Source organism: Eptatretus burgeri, chromosome 4 (genome assembly GCF_056783735.1).
Source record: "Eptatretus burgeri isolate ZD-2024b chromosome 4, Ebu_testis_v1, whole genome shotgun sequence".
In the NCBI taxonomy this organism is placed as follows: domain Eukaryota; kingdom Metazoa; phylum Chordata; class Myxini; order Myxiniformes; family Myxinidae; genus Eptatretus; species Eptatretus burgeri.
In genome coordinates, this window is record NC_140964.1 from 54,515,747 (window position 1) to 54,529,906 (window position 14,160).

Here is a 14,160-nt window from a genome sequence, read left to right on the forward strand (position 1 = left end):
ACTTTGGTTAGATCGCCGAACTCTGGGGAGGCCATTCTGAGGCTTCGTTGGGCCTCGACACAGGACGTTAGCTCTCCCTTGTTCCCCTCCGGGAAGGGAACGTAGGGGTTGGGAGTAGGCTCGGTGACAGGATCGGTTAGCCGAACAAGGACGATAAAGGGGGTTAGGGGACGATTTATAGTGGGGGAGTAAAAATAAAAACAACAAAAAAAATTAAGTTGGGGCTAAATTGGGGTTTGACAAATTAAGGGAGTGGGTATGTACAGTGACAGGCAAAGGCGATAGGTTGGGAGGGAGACAGGTAGGTAGGTCCGAGCCCGCCTTCCAAGTGGCCAGCACCACCGCACTCCCTCCACCAACTTCCACTGACGGCAAAAGCTGGCCAGCTTCATCTGCTGGCTGTGTGCTGCAAGGCCTGTGCCGGCCGGATCATCTGCAGCTGTGGTACTTCAAGGCCTGTGCCGGCCAGTTCATCTGCGGGCTGTGTTTGCCTGCAGCGGCCTTCTTCTGCGGGCTGTGTTTGCCTGCAGCGGCCTTCTTCTGCGGGCTGTGTTTGCCTGATCACCTTTGCCATGCCATGCCCACTGCCCATGTTCACCAGCCCCGTTCAATTTTTGCTTTGCCCCCCCCCCCTGTTCATTTCCATGTGCGCCAGGATCCGCAAGGCAACAGTTTGCAAGCTGCAAGAACTGCCCTGTTGGCAGCTACAACACGGGCCTGCAGTGGCGGCCCATGCACCGTGTTTGTGTTCATGCATCCATTCGTTGCGCTCATTGCGTGTGCCACTTGAGCTGGCACGGAGACTGCGTTTGTGCAGCCCATGCACCGTTGTGGTTCACTGCGTTCAGTTCAAAAGGGAAGGCCTTGGACTGCGTGTGAGCAGCCAGCCACGTTCCCTGTCACCTGCATTGTTTTGAGCCAGAGACTGCATGCAAGCAGCCTGGCTCCCTGCTAACTGTTTTCTTTTGCAGAGTTCAGTGATCCTGGGCCATGGTTTAGTGTAAAATTTGTAAGTTAAGGTTAAGATGTACTGTAAATATGAGTGCGCCCCCGGCATGTCTGTCTTAGCGCTGGCAATTTTATTTAAGTCGTCCGTGTGAGTGAGTTTGTTTAGATAGTTACGCAGCCCTCAGGTTATTTATTTTGGGGACACGAATACCATGAATGTCGCACTCAGGGATCCGTAGGTAAAATGTACTAGGGGAAAACTACACATGATGGCACACGAAAATTTGACGACTCGGGACGAGTCTGTAAAAAGGGGAGGGGGTAGTGTTGTGGTTACCAAATTCGCAAACCACCATTCAGGTCCCTTAGGTGAGTTATCTCGGTAAGTATATGTGTAGTTAGGCCCAAACCCGTTGTCTAGTGGGAATACATGTCATTTATGCGTGCTGCGACTCTTCAGGATAGCCGTTTTTCTTTTACTATCTTTATTTTGGACCAATCGCCATTGTTACCACCACCAACCACAACATCAACCACTCACCGCGGCGCCGCTTCACGTCACACCTCGCAACCGTCGCATCGCCACCGTTCTTGCGCCGCTTGTGGGTACCGGTGTTGGACTCGTGCAGGGCGCGCGCCGTACAGCGTGTACAAAACCATGGATTTTCCACTTCAAAAACGGATCAAAAACGACACACGCCCACTTTTGTTCCGTCCAATCGGTGAGCGAGGGGCGATTTGGCCCTGCCTCCAGGGCGTTGGAGGGCGGTCGCTATCTGCAAATTCATGGATCAAAAAGCATTCACGCCCACTTTTTCTCGGGCCAATGGGGAGCGAGGTGAAAGGTCGAAGGCAGGGGGTCAAAGATGAGAGAGCGAAGCCACGGGGCTTATATAAGCGACCGCGTTCGTCAAGTCGAGAGAGTTAAGACTTCGCAGTCGGTGGAGTTGGGAAGAAGAAGCAAGAAGGAGTTGGTCGTCGTCGTGTGCGTTGGAGTCGGAGCGAAGGGGACGGAGCTGTGGAGAGGCGGCGAGGGCAGACGAGGGGGTGCTCGCGTCGTGCCGGGAGCTGCACACCAGGGAGGCCGACGGCGCGACCTGGTCGAGGTGGAGACGCTCGTCGCGGGACTCGAGGCAGAGTAGAAATCCTCCTTTACCCCGAGCATCAGCAACCCCCTCCTGTTTCCCCCCGCGCTGAGATAGTGCGACCAAGGGGGCCCCTTTTCCCACCCCCTACCAGACACTGTCCGCGAGGCCCGCGGAGTTGAGGCACCATCGCCGCTCCACGTCTCATCACCAGACGGGTAGGCCCGACCCGGTCTCGGCCTCAGGCCCGCCTCATCCTTGAGGGTTCTCTTTTCTTTTGTTTTTGGGAATGTGTGTTGTCGGCGCCGTCTGTGAAGTAAAATTGTATAAGTGTTGCCGTGTGCTCGCGTAGTCGGTATTAGCTCTGCATTGTGTTTCTTTTCCTTCTATGTGCTTTTGGTGGAATTGCATTGTGTTTCTCTTCTTTTCTATGTGCTTTTGGTGGAATTGTATATGTGCGCTTTCCGTTCATCGCGAATAAATGTGCTTTGTGTTGAACTGTTTCCCGCTTCGCTTCGTCATTTCTTTCATTGAATCCTCATCTTGCTTCACGTAAAGGGTTGGTAGTGGGCTGAATACGCCCGATAATTAATCGAACCGTCGAGGTCGACGAATAACACCGCTCGGTTATCCCGATAGTACGGAACGGGTCGCTTAAGTGGCCCGTGTCCGAAGTCGACCTGCGGCGAGGTGCGATCGCCCGGTCTACCCTCCGTGTGGGTACTTAGGTAGGTCGAATTTGGCGAGCAACCCTATCCCACGCGGGGGCCGATTGGCTCGATCGCGGTGAGACCGAAAGGTCCACCCGTGACTGGTTCCTGGCTTTAGTCCGAGAGGGTCACGACTGGATTGTCCGTCCGGTGGGCGACGTGCCGCGATTCGAGTTCCGTGGCCGTCAGCACGCCGGCGGGCGCGAATCCGTAACAATATATATATACATATATATATATATATATATATATATATATATATATATATATATATATATATATATATATATATATATATATATATATATATATATATATATATATATATACACCAGCTTGCAAACTGCAAACCTCCCACCCCTCCCCCCTCCCCCCATGGCAAAAGGAGCCTTTTTACTTTTATTTTGATTTTTGCAGAAATTCCATTTTGGAAACGAGAACAGCACTTGGTAGAGAGCCATACTGCCACCAAGCTGAACAGTTTATGTTTTGTAACTCACTGATTGGCTGGATATGCCTGGTTTTGGCTTAGTGATTCGGGTAGTTGGCTTGGGATCCTGGGGTCCTGAGTTCAAGCCGTTTCCACTGAATTAACACCAGGTGGGGTTGACTCAGCCTGTCATTCTCCTGAGGTCAGTGAAATGAATACTAGTGTACTGGTAGAGGGGCACAGCATCAGTGGTACAGCTGTGCTCCAAGAAATGGCTGGAGTGGCGACGTGTCCAAGATTATGCCAAATAGCCAAAGAAAAACTGCTTTGGCAGTTCCAATGCTCTGTTCAAGAATATGGATCCAAGAGGAGAAGAAGATAATTATTTATATATATATATATATATATATGTATTCTCATATCTGGATCTGGATCTTCACCAAAATCGAATAACTTCATCCTTGGCAGACACCCAACCTGTACACTAAGTTTCGTCTGAATCTGTCAATAACTTTTTGAGATATCGTGCCATATATCATTGTTCACCCTCATCTCAATGGTTAAGAATCGCTTAAAAAAAAAATTCATCTTGTATCTGGATCTGGAGTCAGATCTTCACCAAAATCTAACCAACTCGTCCTTATCACACATCCAACTTATCCACCAATTTTTGTCTAAATCCACCCATAATGTTTTGAGATATCATGCTATACACTACTGTATATCGTTTTGGCCCTAACCCTCGATGGTGAAGAATCACTTGACATTAAAAAAGCAAATAGGATTGGGATGCCAAAATCGAATCAATTTGGCCTTGTCACACACCCAACCCTGTACACCATATTTCAATAGAATCCGTTCATAACGTTTTGAGGTATCCTTCTCACAAACAGACCGACAAACATACAGGGGTGAAAACATAACCTCTGTCCACCTGGCCCAGTGGCAGAGGTAACAAGGAGAGGTGAGAACTATGTGGGGTTGGTGGTGATGTTTGGAGGGGTCTGGTGTTAGAGAGGGGGTATAGTTCGTTTGGTTGCTGGGTGAAGTCTTGAATTACCTTTTCTTCAATGGCATATCAAAAATTACACTTCTCAAATTATATGAAGCATTTCGACATCCGCATTTGCTTACACGACAATGTGGTAAAGTGGCGAGACAAATGAGAACCAGAAGAACAGCAAGATTTGTAAACATTGAGCCTTTCCTCTTGCCTTGTTCCACAGGCCGGGGGACCGAATCGCAGTCATCGACGACTCCAATGAGGAATGGTGGAAGGTAAAGAAACTGATGCCTGGCTAATCCCATCTTACTTGTGTGAAGCAATTTGCACATGATTCATGACGACACATTTTTTTTTTTCAAAGAGACTTCTCGACTTATTGCATTGTGCTCTATGTTCACCTCGCATGTTCCATACATCTCTTAATTTGATTGTAAATAATGCTAAGTTATATGAGTAGCAGAATAATATGCAGGGCTTTGATCATGAAATGTTCAATGTGTTAAAAAATAATTAGCACAGTTGAAATTCAAAGGGAAAAAGGGTTTTATCCTCCCATTTTGTATCTACTCATAGTTCATGATTCCAGTAACCTCCTCTTCTCCACTAATGTCTGCATCGACAAGGAATTTTTTTTACGCACACGAGGAGGCGATTTGGCCCATCATGCCTGCACCCCACCAACACCAGATTTAATCAATCCATCGATACCCCTTCCCTTCATGTGCAGCCTTTTGGCTGCTACGCTGGTACTCATTTCATCAACCTCAGAAGGATGACAGGCTGAGTCAACCACCTGGTGTTAATTCAACGGGTAAAACAGGGCTTGAACTCAGGAACCTAGGATCCCAAGCCATCACCTTCACCACGAAGCCTACAACAGGTTACAATCTCTTTTTAATAATGCCTCCCTATGACATGATGAACAACTTTTAGCATTCAACCTTTGAAGGGCGTCAAGCATGTTTCTGTATTTTCATCAAAAGCACTAAAATGTGTAATTACGATATTAATCTCTCTGAAATGAGCTTATATTAAGAGCATGTGCATTGATGTTGTGCACTATATACCGCTTCCTCTTCTTTAGATTGTGCCAGATGTTAGGAAATGGTTTGCTTCTCATGACATTGACTTTCATAAATAAACATTTTCGATAGAAAAATTAGAGATTATAAATTATTTATTAGCTACATGATACTACCGATAAGAGCGAAAAGCACCAGGGGCGTACCCTAGAGTATTTGGCACCTGGGGCGGACCCTTCCATGGGCAACCACCCCCCTTCCCGCAAGATGAATAATTATAAAGATTAAATACACAGAAAACCTACTGTATGTCTATCATGTTTGCAAGTAAAATTTAAAATGGATTACAGTACTGTACCTGCAATAAGCAAATTCGAAATAAGAAAAATGTAGGACATTAATAATTCAGCAAACGGGTAATACTGCTTGGCATTGATCCTTACTCTAATTCACAGACTGATGTTTGTGTGTTTGTTTGTTTGCTGGTTTGTTTGTCGAGATACTCCTCTTCCACTTCTGGGTCAATTACATCCAGATGTGCTACAGAGGATCAGCATGACCCCAATTTATGTGTAGGGTGGTTTTATATTTGCCAGTGGTCTTGGAGGGAGGGGGTGGGGACGCAAATTCTCCATGTAAATGTGTATCGTTTACCGCCACCTCCAGGTGGGGGAGGGTATGACAAGTGTTGCCATTTACAATGCAGTATTCCTGTCCCCACGTTGTCCAGCGCTGTGAGGTGTTTTGAATTATTAGCAGTAGGTATGTTTTTGCTTCATGTACGTAACGGGGTTATTTATTTTTTCTATACAGAGGTGTCAGTTGCCTATACACCACCCAAATAAAAGTATGCGTCAGAAGAACGTGTTGCATGCTTGAAACAAGATCGCCCGAAGGGCGGGTACCCTGCTAGTATAACAAAAACACATATTCAACCACAGAGGAAACATCACCAGGAAGAATTTTCAAAGATGGTAACAGAAAATCCAGTAAGCCTGGTGTTGGCGCAGTGGTTAGGGCAGCGGCTTGGGATCCAAAAGGTCCTGAGTTCAAGCCCCGTTGGGCCACTGAATTAATACACCAGGGGGTTGACTCAGCCTGTCATCCTTCCGAGGTCGGCGAAATGAGTACCAGTGTACTGGGCCGGTGTATACCCCCGGTTAAAATAGGTGTACCATATCCCTGTGTCGTCAGAGGCGACCAGGGTTGCGTCAGGAAGGGCATCCGGCATAAAACATGTGCCAAATCACTATGCGGATCATACGGATGATCCGTTGTGGTGACCCCAAACGGGAGCAGCCGTAAGAAGAAGAAGAAGAAGAAGAAGAAGAAGGTAACAGAAAATCCAGTGTCAAGGAACACCCGGCGAGTGCACAACGTCATTTCCGTGGCGATGTTTTTCCTGCCCATTAACTATTTAATGGAGGAGATGAACTTTTCAGAAGGCCTGCAAATACAGCACAGTAATGCAATTAACTTTCCAGAATGAAAGGGTTAACCCAGTGTTTCTCACCCTTTTTTTTGTCCCACGCCCCACTATGATTTTCAAAAAAATCGTACGCTCCACCATGATCGGAGACACTTCAGTATGTACTACATATGTAGGCAAAGGCAAAGCTATCAAAGCTTTAAAAGGCAAAGCTATGAAAGCTTTAAAAGGCAAAGCTATGAAAGCGATCATATATTGATTCATTAATTCTGAATCCTCATGCCCCACCAAAATATTGCCACGCCCCACCGGTGAGGCGTGTACCCCACCTTGAGAAACACCGAGTTAATCCATAATGCGCAGTGAGCTACCATCGTGGCCGAGACATGCAGGTGTATGCAAATGAGTTTAGACTGAAGTCAACCCAAATAATGAATTATGACCTTTCCTACAATACATAATTCCCTGGAAACTTATGAACGTTTGCTTCGAATTGGTGGAGAAAGCTGATGACAAAAAAGCATTTCTGGGATTGTGTTATCGTGCTTTATATAAGGACTGTTGAGGAGAAATAGAAAAAAACTATCAACAGTCTGCCCTCAGTAGCTACTTCAAGCCATCAACATCTGCTTCATCCACCGACGAACCCATGCCAAGCACATCATCAGCTCTACCTCCTCCGACCTCCTCCTCCCATCAACCACCACTTCCACCACTTCCCATCCTGTAATGTAATGCTATGTTCCTGCTCCATGTTTATGTTCGGTTCTGTGGACAATGATATAACGATGGTTTTAGTTCTGAGTTGCTGTCTTTATTAGTCGGTAAATCAGAACATAATGTCACTTGCAACTAAAACCATCGTTATATCATTGTACACTGGTACACTCTCCAAATGGCACCCCCTCTCCCGGCTGTCTCCTGAGGTGGACCGCCCTCTCCGCACCCCCCTTAATGTGCCAGTGGTAAGTATTATCCTGGAGTACGGTAGTACTCCATATGTCGGGATGGCACGGTAAAAAAATGGCCGCCTATCAAAAGTGTGTAAAACAATATGCTGAAAAGCTACTTAGAGTGAAGTCACAATGCTTTAAAAGCCATACCTTTTATCCCCAAGCGTTTTCAGAACTAACAAGACTGATTGAGTTGCCAGAATACATCGGTAAACCACCAAATCAGGAGATCGCAAAATTACCGAATTGCACTTCCTTCATCAATTTCGGCAGATGGCCGAGCACAATAATGGCTAAAGCGATTGAAATGATTATAATGGAAGGAAGCGACATTGTCTCTTCAGTGTTGTACCCATACCATAACAATTAAAAAAATTGGATGAAATAAAAACAATATATCCACAATACATGACAAGCTGTTGAACACCATTTACGCATGCACAGACCGAGAAACTGTCATAAAACTCACTCTGCTGTAAACAATCCCTGCCATGGATTGCAAGGTACTTGTCAGGCTTTTGAATGCACAGGTTAAGTTTTAAAATGATAATATTTACAATTAATCATGTTGTGGGGAGGGGGAGGGGGCAGGCAGAGGGTGAGTGGGGTGGAGTTGGAGCTCTGAGAAGTGGTGTGTGTGTGTGTGTGTGTGTGTGTGTGTGTGTGTGTGTGTGTGTGTGTGTGTGTGTGTGTGTGTGTGTGTGTGTGTGTGTGTGTGTGTGTGTGTGTGTGTGTGTGTGTGTGTGTGTGTGAGAGAGAGAGATTGAATGTATCCATATGTGGGTTTCACAACGTGGAACAGAGTCCTCCTCGGGCTTGAAGTATCCATCTATGTTTTGCTATGAATTCACGATTCATGGACTAATTGTGAAATTTTATTATTCTCAAAATGTTGAGAGATAGAGATAGATTTATGTGTGTGTATGAATGGTTTAACACACCACTTCTTTTGTTATGTTTTTCCACGTGGGGTCTTCCACCCCACGGGTATAAGGACTGCTCGCATTCTCTCTTTTCTTGTGTACAGTTGATTATTTTGAACGTCTATTTCTCCATTATTCGTGAACAGAATTCGATGAAAATTGACAGACATATACTGGAAACATATGTGCAGACAGTAACTGAGCCCAAAGTGCGATTGCGGCCGTTCGGGCCGAGGAACAGCTCATTTTGGCCCATTTTCTTTAAATTGTTATTTCTCAGTTATTAGTGAATGGAACCGAACCAAACTTGGCAGGTATATTCTCGAGCCTACCCCCCCCCCCCCAGGCATTAACTGAGCCCAAAGAGCCCTTTGGGCTGAGAAATGGCCCTTATGGCCCATTTTCTTAAAATTGTTATTAAAATAACATAAATTAAATGTGCTGGGCGATGCCCAACATAAAATTGAGTCGCAAATGATGCTACAAAACTAGCCTCACTCTTGTGAAGTGTTCTGGTTTATTTTTCTGATGCGATGAAAATCTCTCCAAATTTGAAAACTATCTGTCGTCCGTGCAATCGCTCACCTGAGAGTTGTATGACTGAACTCTCACGGGGTATGTTCACAATTCGAACTTGTTTTTTGTCATGTAATGTAATCTTTTGTCATGTAATGTACCCCCTAAATTATGTTTTATATATTACTCATCTTTGCATGGTTAGTACATTGTAATTGTGAATTTTTTTTTATTCAAAATTATATTATATGTACAGTATAACTTACATGCCTGGTGTTGGCTTAATGTTTAGGGCGGCGGGCTTGGGATCCGAGGGTCCTGAGTTCAAATCCTGCTCAGCTGTTGAGTTAATACCAGGTGGGATTCACTCGACCTGTCATCCTTCCGAAGTCGGCAAAATGAGTACCAACTTGATGGTATCCTGTGTCGGAGTGGTGTCCCGTCCAGGATTGTGCCCAATAGCCAAGAAGTATTCTTAAGCAGTACCAACGCTCTGCACAGAGTATGGTCCCAATAGATGGATGGATATAACTTACTCCTGCACTTTTAGCGCATAATGTTGATGCAACAGCACATTATATGCATCCACACAGACCTGCTCGATAATCTCTATTATTGATATAATTTCATGCATATTTTAATTGGAATATAATACGTGCACAAACCGAAGTACTGGACTTCAAAACATGATTTCCACATGACAATTGAACCCCAATTTACCATTGATATTATTGACCCAACCATCCTTAATTCATTCCCACCCCCACAAAAAACCCCAACAGAAACAAGTCAGAAAAAAATAATTCAAAAAAAGAAATGAAAAAAAAAAGTCGGAATGGAATTAAAAAAAAAAAATCAACCTAACAATGTAGAAAAGAACAACAACGTAGGAATGACACCACAATATGACACTATAATCCTTTTACGGATTGCTATCATGACATATTTTCACTCAAACCCACAACAAATAAAATACACAATTACACCAACGCACACTACAAATCCACAACTACCTCCAACATAGACATCGTCATATAATTGTTAATATTGCCACACAGTCACCCATGATTACAAAAAAGTAAAAATATGTCATGATGGCAATTGAGTTTTGTAAGAATTTATTCCATTTTGGTGAATATCTGGATCAGAGAATATTTTCTGTGATTCTTCACCATTGAGTGACAGGGCTGAAAATTATATATATATATATATATATATATATATATATATATATATATATATATATATATATATATATATATATACATATACATATTATACATATTATACATATATATTATATGTATATATATATATATATATATATATATATATATGTATATATATATATATCTTCTTCTTCTTTTGGCTGCTCCCTTTAGGGTCGCCACAGCAGATAATCCGTATGATCCGCATAGTGATTTGGCATAGGTTTTATGCCGGATGCCCTTCCTGACGCAACCCTGGTCACCTCTTACAACACAGGGATATGGTACACCTACTTTAACCGGGGCATACACCGGCCCAGTACACTGGTACTCATTTCGCCGACCTCGGAAGGATGACAGACTGAGTCAACCCCCTGGTGTATTAATTCAGTGGCCCAACGGGGCTTGAACTCAGGACCTTTTTGATGCCAAGCCGCTGCCCTAACCACTGCGCCAACACCAGGCTTACTGGATTTTCTGTTACCATCTTTGAAAATTCTTCCTGGTGATGTTTCCTCTGTGGTTGAATATGTGTTTTTGTTATACTAGCAGGGTACCCGCCCTTCGGGCGATCTTGTTTCAAGCATGCAACACGTTCTTCTGACGCATACTTTTATTTGGGTGGTGTATAGGCAATGGTGGTGTATGTGTATATATGTGTATACATATATATATATATGTATATATGTGTATATATATATATATATATATATATATATATATATATATATATATATATATATATATATATGTGTATATATATATATTATATTATATTATATTATATGATATATGAGTAGAGGAATAATGGGGCTTGTGGTGCATCCATGCAAATGAATGGGGAAAATGGGGAAAACTCTCTGAATCAACCCCAAAAAGCCTAAAACAGGAGACTGATTCCTCCCCCTCCCATACAAATGAATGGGGAAACCTTTCTGACTCAAGGCCCATCAGGTCAAAAGAGGAGAATGATTTTATCTCCCCCCTCTGACGCTCTGACTCTCGGTCCATGGGGTCAAAAGAAGAGATCGATCTCCACCCCATTGAGCACATGTTAAACTGAGACTTACTTATTTCCTTTCATATTTTCATTCCACAAAGAGTGATCCAATAAATATTTGTCCATGTTCTATTCGTGGTAATAAATTAATTTTCCGTTTACATTCATCACCATCGAGTATATTTACAAATATTATTTTAGAACTTAGTTCTTGGTTTATATGTCTTTGTTGAGCAGAAATAAAATGATAAACTTCTCTCAATGTTCTTGTTTGACCACCTCCTGATCCACATATCATTTTGAGATTGTAGTAAATTGTTTTTCCATTGTTAAATTGATAACCATCAAAGTTTTCACTCCATTCAAGGATATTTATTTTTTCCTTTACATCCTCCAACTTATTTGTAATTGAATTTATCCGCTTATTTGTTTTATTTACTTTTACCCCGGTTATTTTTTCAAAAAGACTTCTTTGATATTTCTCACATTCGTTATGTTTCCCATTTAAATACCAAGGCTGATTACTTCTCCACTCTTTGGTTTGGTTATTGCTTGGTTCTATCATTTATAAATCAGTAAAATGACGCTCCTTAACACTTATACTTATAACCATAAGGGATACTCTTGATTCCATTCTCTAAAATATATCTTTTATTATCAAACGCTCCTAATGCTTTCTTATTTATCTCTTCTGTATATAATTGATGTTTATAACTTCTTATTGTATTCATTTTTCTGTACTCTTCCTTCTTGAAGGTTAAACAGTTGTATTAATGTTTAAAGTTTATTCTTTACTTGATTATATTTTTCTTTATTCCCTTTAGCTTCTTATCACACCTTTTAATGTTATTATGATCAATATACGTAAAAGCATAAGACTTTGATCTCAAACCCACAAATTCACTCATGACCTATCCACCCAACTCATTCTTAAACTTACCAATAACCTTTTTATTCTTAACTGAAAACAACATACTATCAGACTTATAATTACAGTGCTCCCTCACCTATCATGGTTAATGCATCCCAGACCCACCCATGATAGGTGAAAATCCACGAAATAGAAGCCACATATTAATTTAATTATTTAAATATATTTAAACACATTTTTTTCATCTTTTTTCATGTCTATCTCATCTTCCACGTGTTCATCGGCGCCGCGATCTTGAGCAAGTTGAGTGTACGTATCATACAGAGACTTCGCCTTTGTGCGGATTGTGTTGCTATCCAGCGCGATATTGCTTTTTCTGCAATCACTAATCCAGAGAGACAATGCAGATTCCATCCTAACCATCAACCTTATTAAGCGACGTTACAACCCTCTTGGCAGTTTTATTGAAAGAAACAGCTGCCGTCGATCTTATATTCTTCTCATCCTTCTTAATATAACATACTGTAGATTCATTGGGGCCAAAGTGGTGCCCTACAGCCGCGTACGTTCTCCCTTCCTTCAGCATGTCGAGAAGTTTCACCTTTTCGACGATGGTTAGAGTCTTCCTTGAGTGCTTGGATTCAGGTTCAGAAGACTTGGAAGCCTTAGAAAAAACCCGTTATGTAGTGAAGCCGCGAAAAGTGAACCGCGATATAGCGAGGGAGCACTGTACTTGTATCATGCATATCAATATTATCGATCCTATCCTCATTTACATCACTTGTCTTAATTTCTAATATAAACTAGCTGTATCCATATATAACAATGACACATTATCCTTTTACTTTAATTTGAAATTATTATAGTAATAGCCATACATTAACGACTTTGACAAGTCAAGAATTGATGTTCCTATATAAATCGGTTTATCCATTTCAATACTCTCTTTTTTCAAATGAATAGCACAAAAGTTCTCTGAAAACACCTCCGCTCGTTCAAAACTTGGTCTATTAATTAACTTTGAAGCCTGTTTCCAAGATGTAGACAGTCTTATGTTTTGTCGATTCCTAACATTTTCCATAGTCTTTCCAAATACAGCATTATTCATTAATTTATATAAGTCCTTCTCAAAATCTGTTTTTGCTTCTGTTCTTCTTTTTGTGTTAAAATCAATATATTTCTTTAACCAATGACTTTGTTTAAATTTCAAAATTCGATGAATTTTTGTCACTCTCAACCCAGCAGATAAATATTGTCTCAAGTTCCTTTGATGTAAAACATAACTTTCTTTATCATTTCATATTGTAAGTAGTTTTTCTGGAGATTTACCTTTTATATTAAATGACTGTTGGTAATCACTTAACCATTCTTTTCTTGGACTTTCTTTATCAGGGGCATAAGGTAGGTCTTTATGTTTGTTATGAAGTTCTTCTGGATATTTTAAATCAACCTCAAAATAATATCCAACTTCAGCTTCATCCAATTCTTTTTGAGAGGAGATTACAATGTCAAGTAAAACTTTTTCATAATGTTTTTCTTAAACCCATTTGAGTTTTCCATAAGGTAAAGATTGAGACAGAGCCCACCCATACAAATTGTTAGCATCATAATACATCAGGTAAGAGTTGTCCTCATTCTTATTATAATGGGGAAGATATTTGTTATTTGCTTTAGCATATCTCTTGGAACATACTTGAGATATTCTTCCTCTTTTGGCCTTCTCTATCATTAAAAGCATATCTATATCACTGATTGATTCCAAATTTTGTTTTGTCATTTTAACATAGAACTCCAAGAAAAACCCGGGGCTTTGTAATAGTGAACGGGGTCTGATCCATAAGAATTTTTATTAGGACAGACTGTTCTGAAAGTTTCAAACACATCAACCAATAACAACACATCAGTTTTAAGATACAAATCATGATATTCTCCAAGATTCTTTATATTAAACTTCTCCCAAACCTTTTTTAGCTTGTGCATAATCTCTCTCAGAAATATGAGTTTTATTTAACTTTCCATAGAAACTTTCCCTTGAAGGAAGTTGTGTTTCTTTAAACTT

At 41.7% G+C, this 14,160-nt stretch overlaps 1 protein-coding gene across 5 annotated transcripts in view; it reads left to right on the top strand.

The window, feature by feature from the left end:
* The window catches only part of LOC147028083 (SH3 and cysteine-rich domain-containing protein-like), a 133,791-nt gene that overhangs the window by 62,673 nt on the left and 56,958 nt on the right, over positions 1 to 14,160 (top strand). For all 5 annotated transcript variants that reach the window (XM_085878118.1, XM_085878117.1, XM_085878114.1 and 2 more), the window contains one exon: positions 4,400 to 4,451. In XM_085878118.1, coding sequence (XP_085734244.1) covers positions 4,400 to 4,451 — 52 coding nt within the window. The remainder of the gene's footprint in view (positions 1 to 4,399; positions 4,452 to 14,160) is intronic.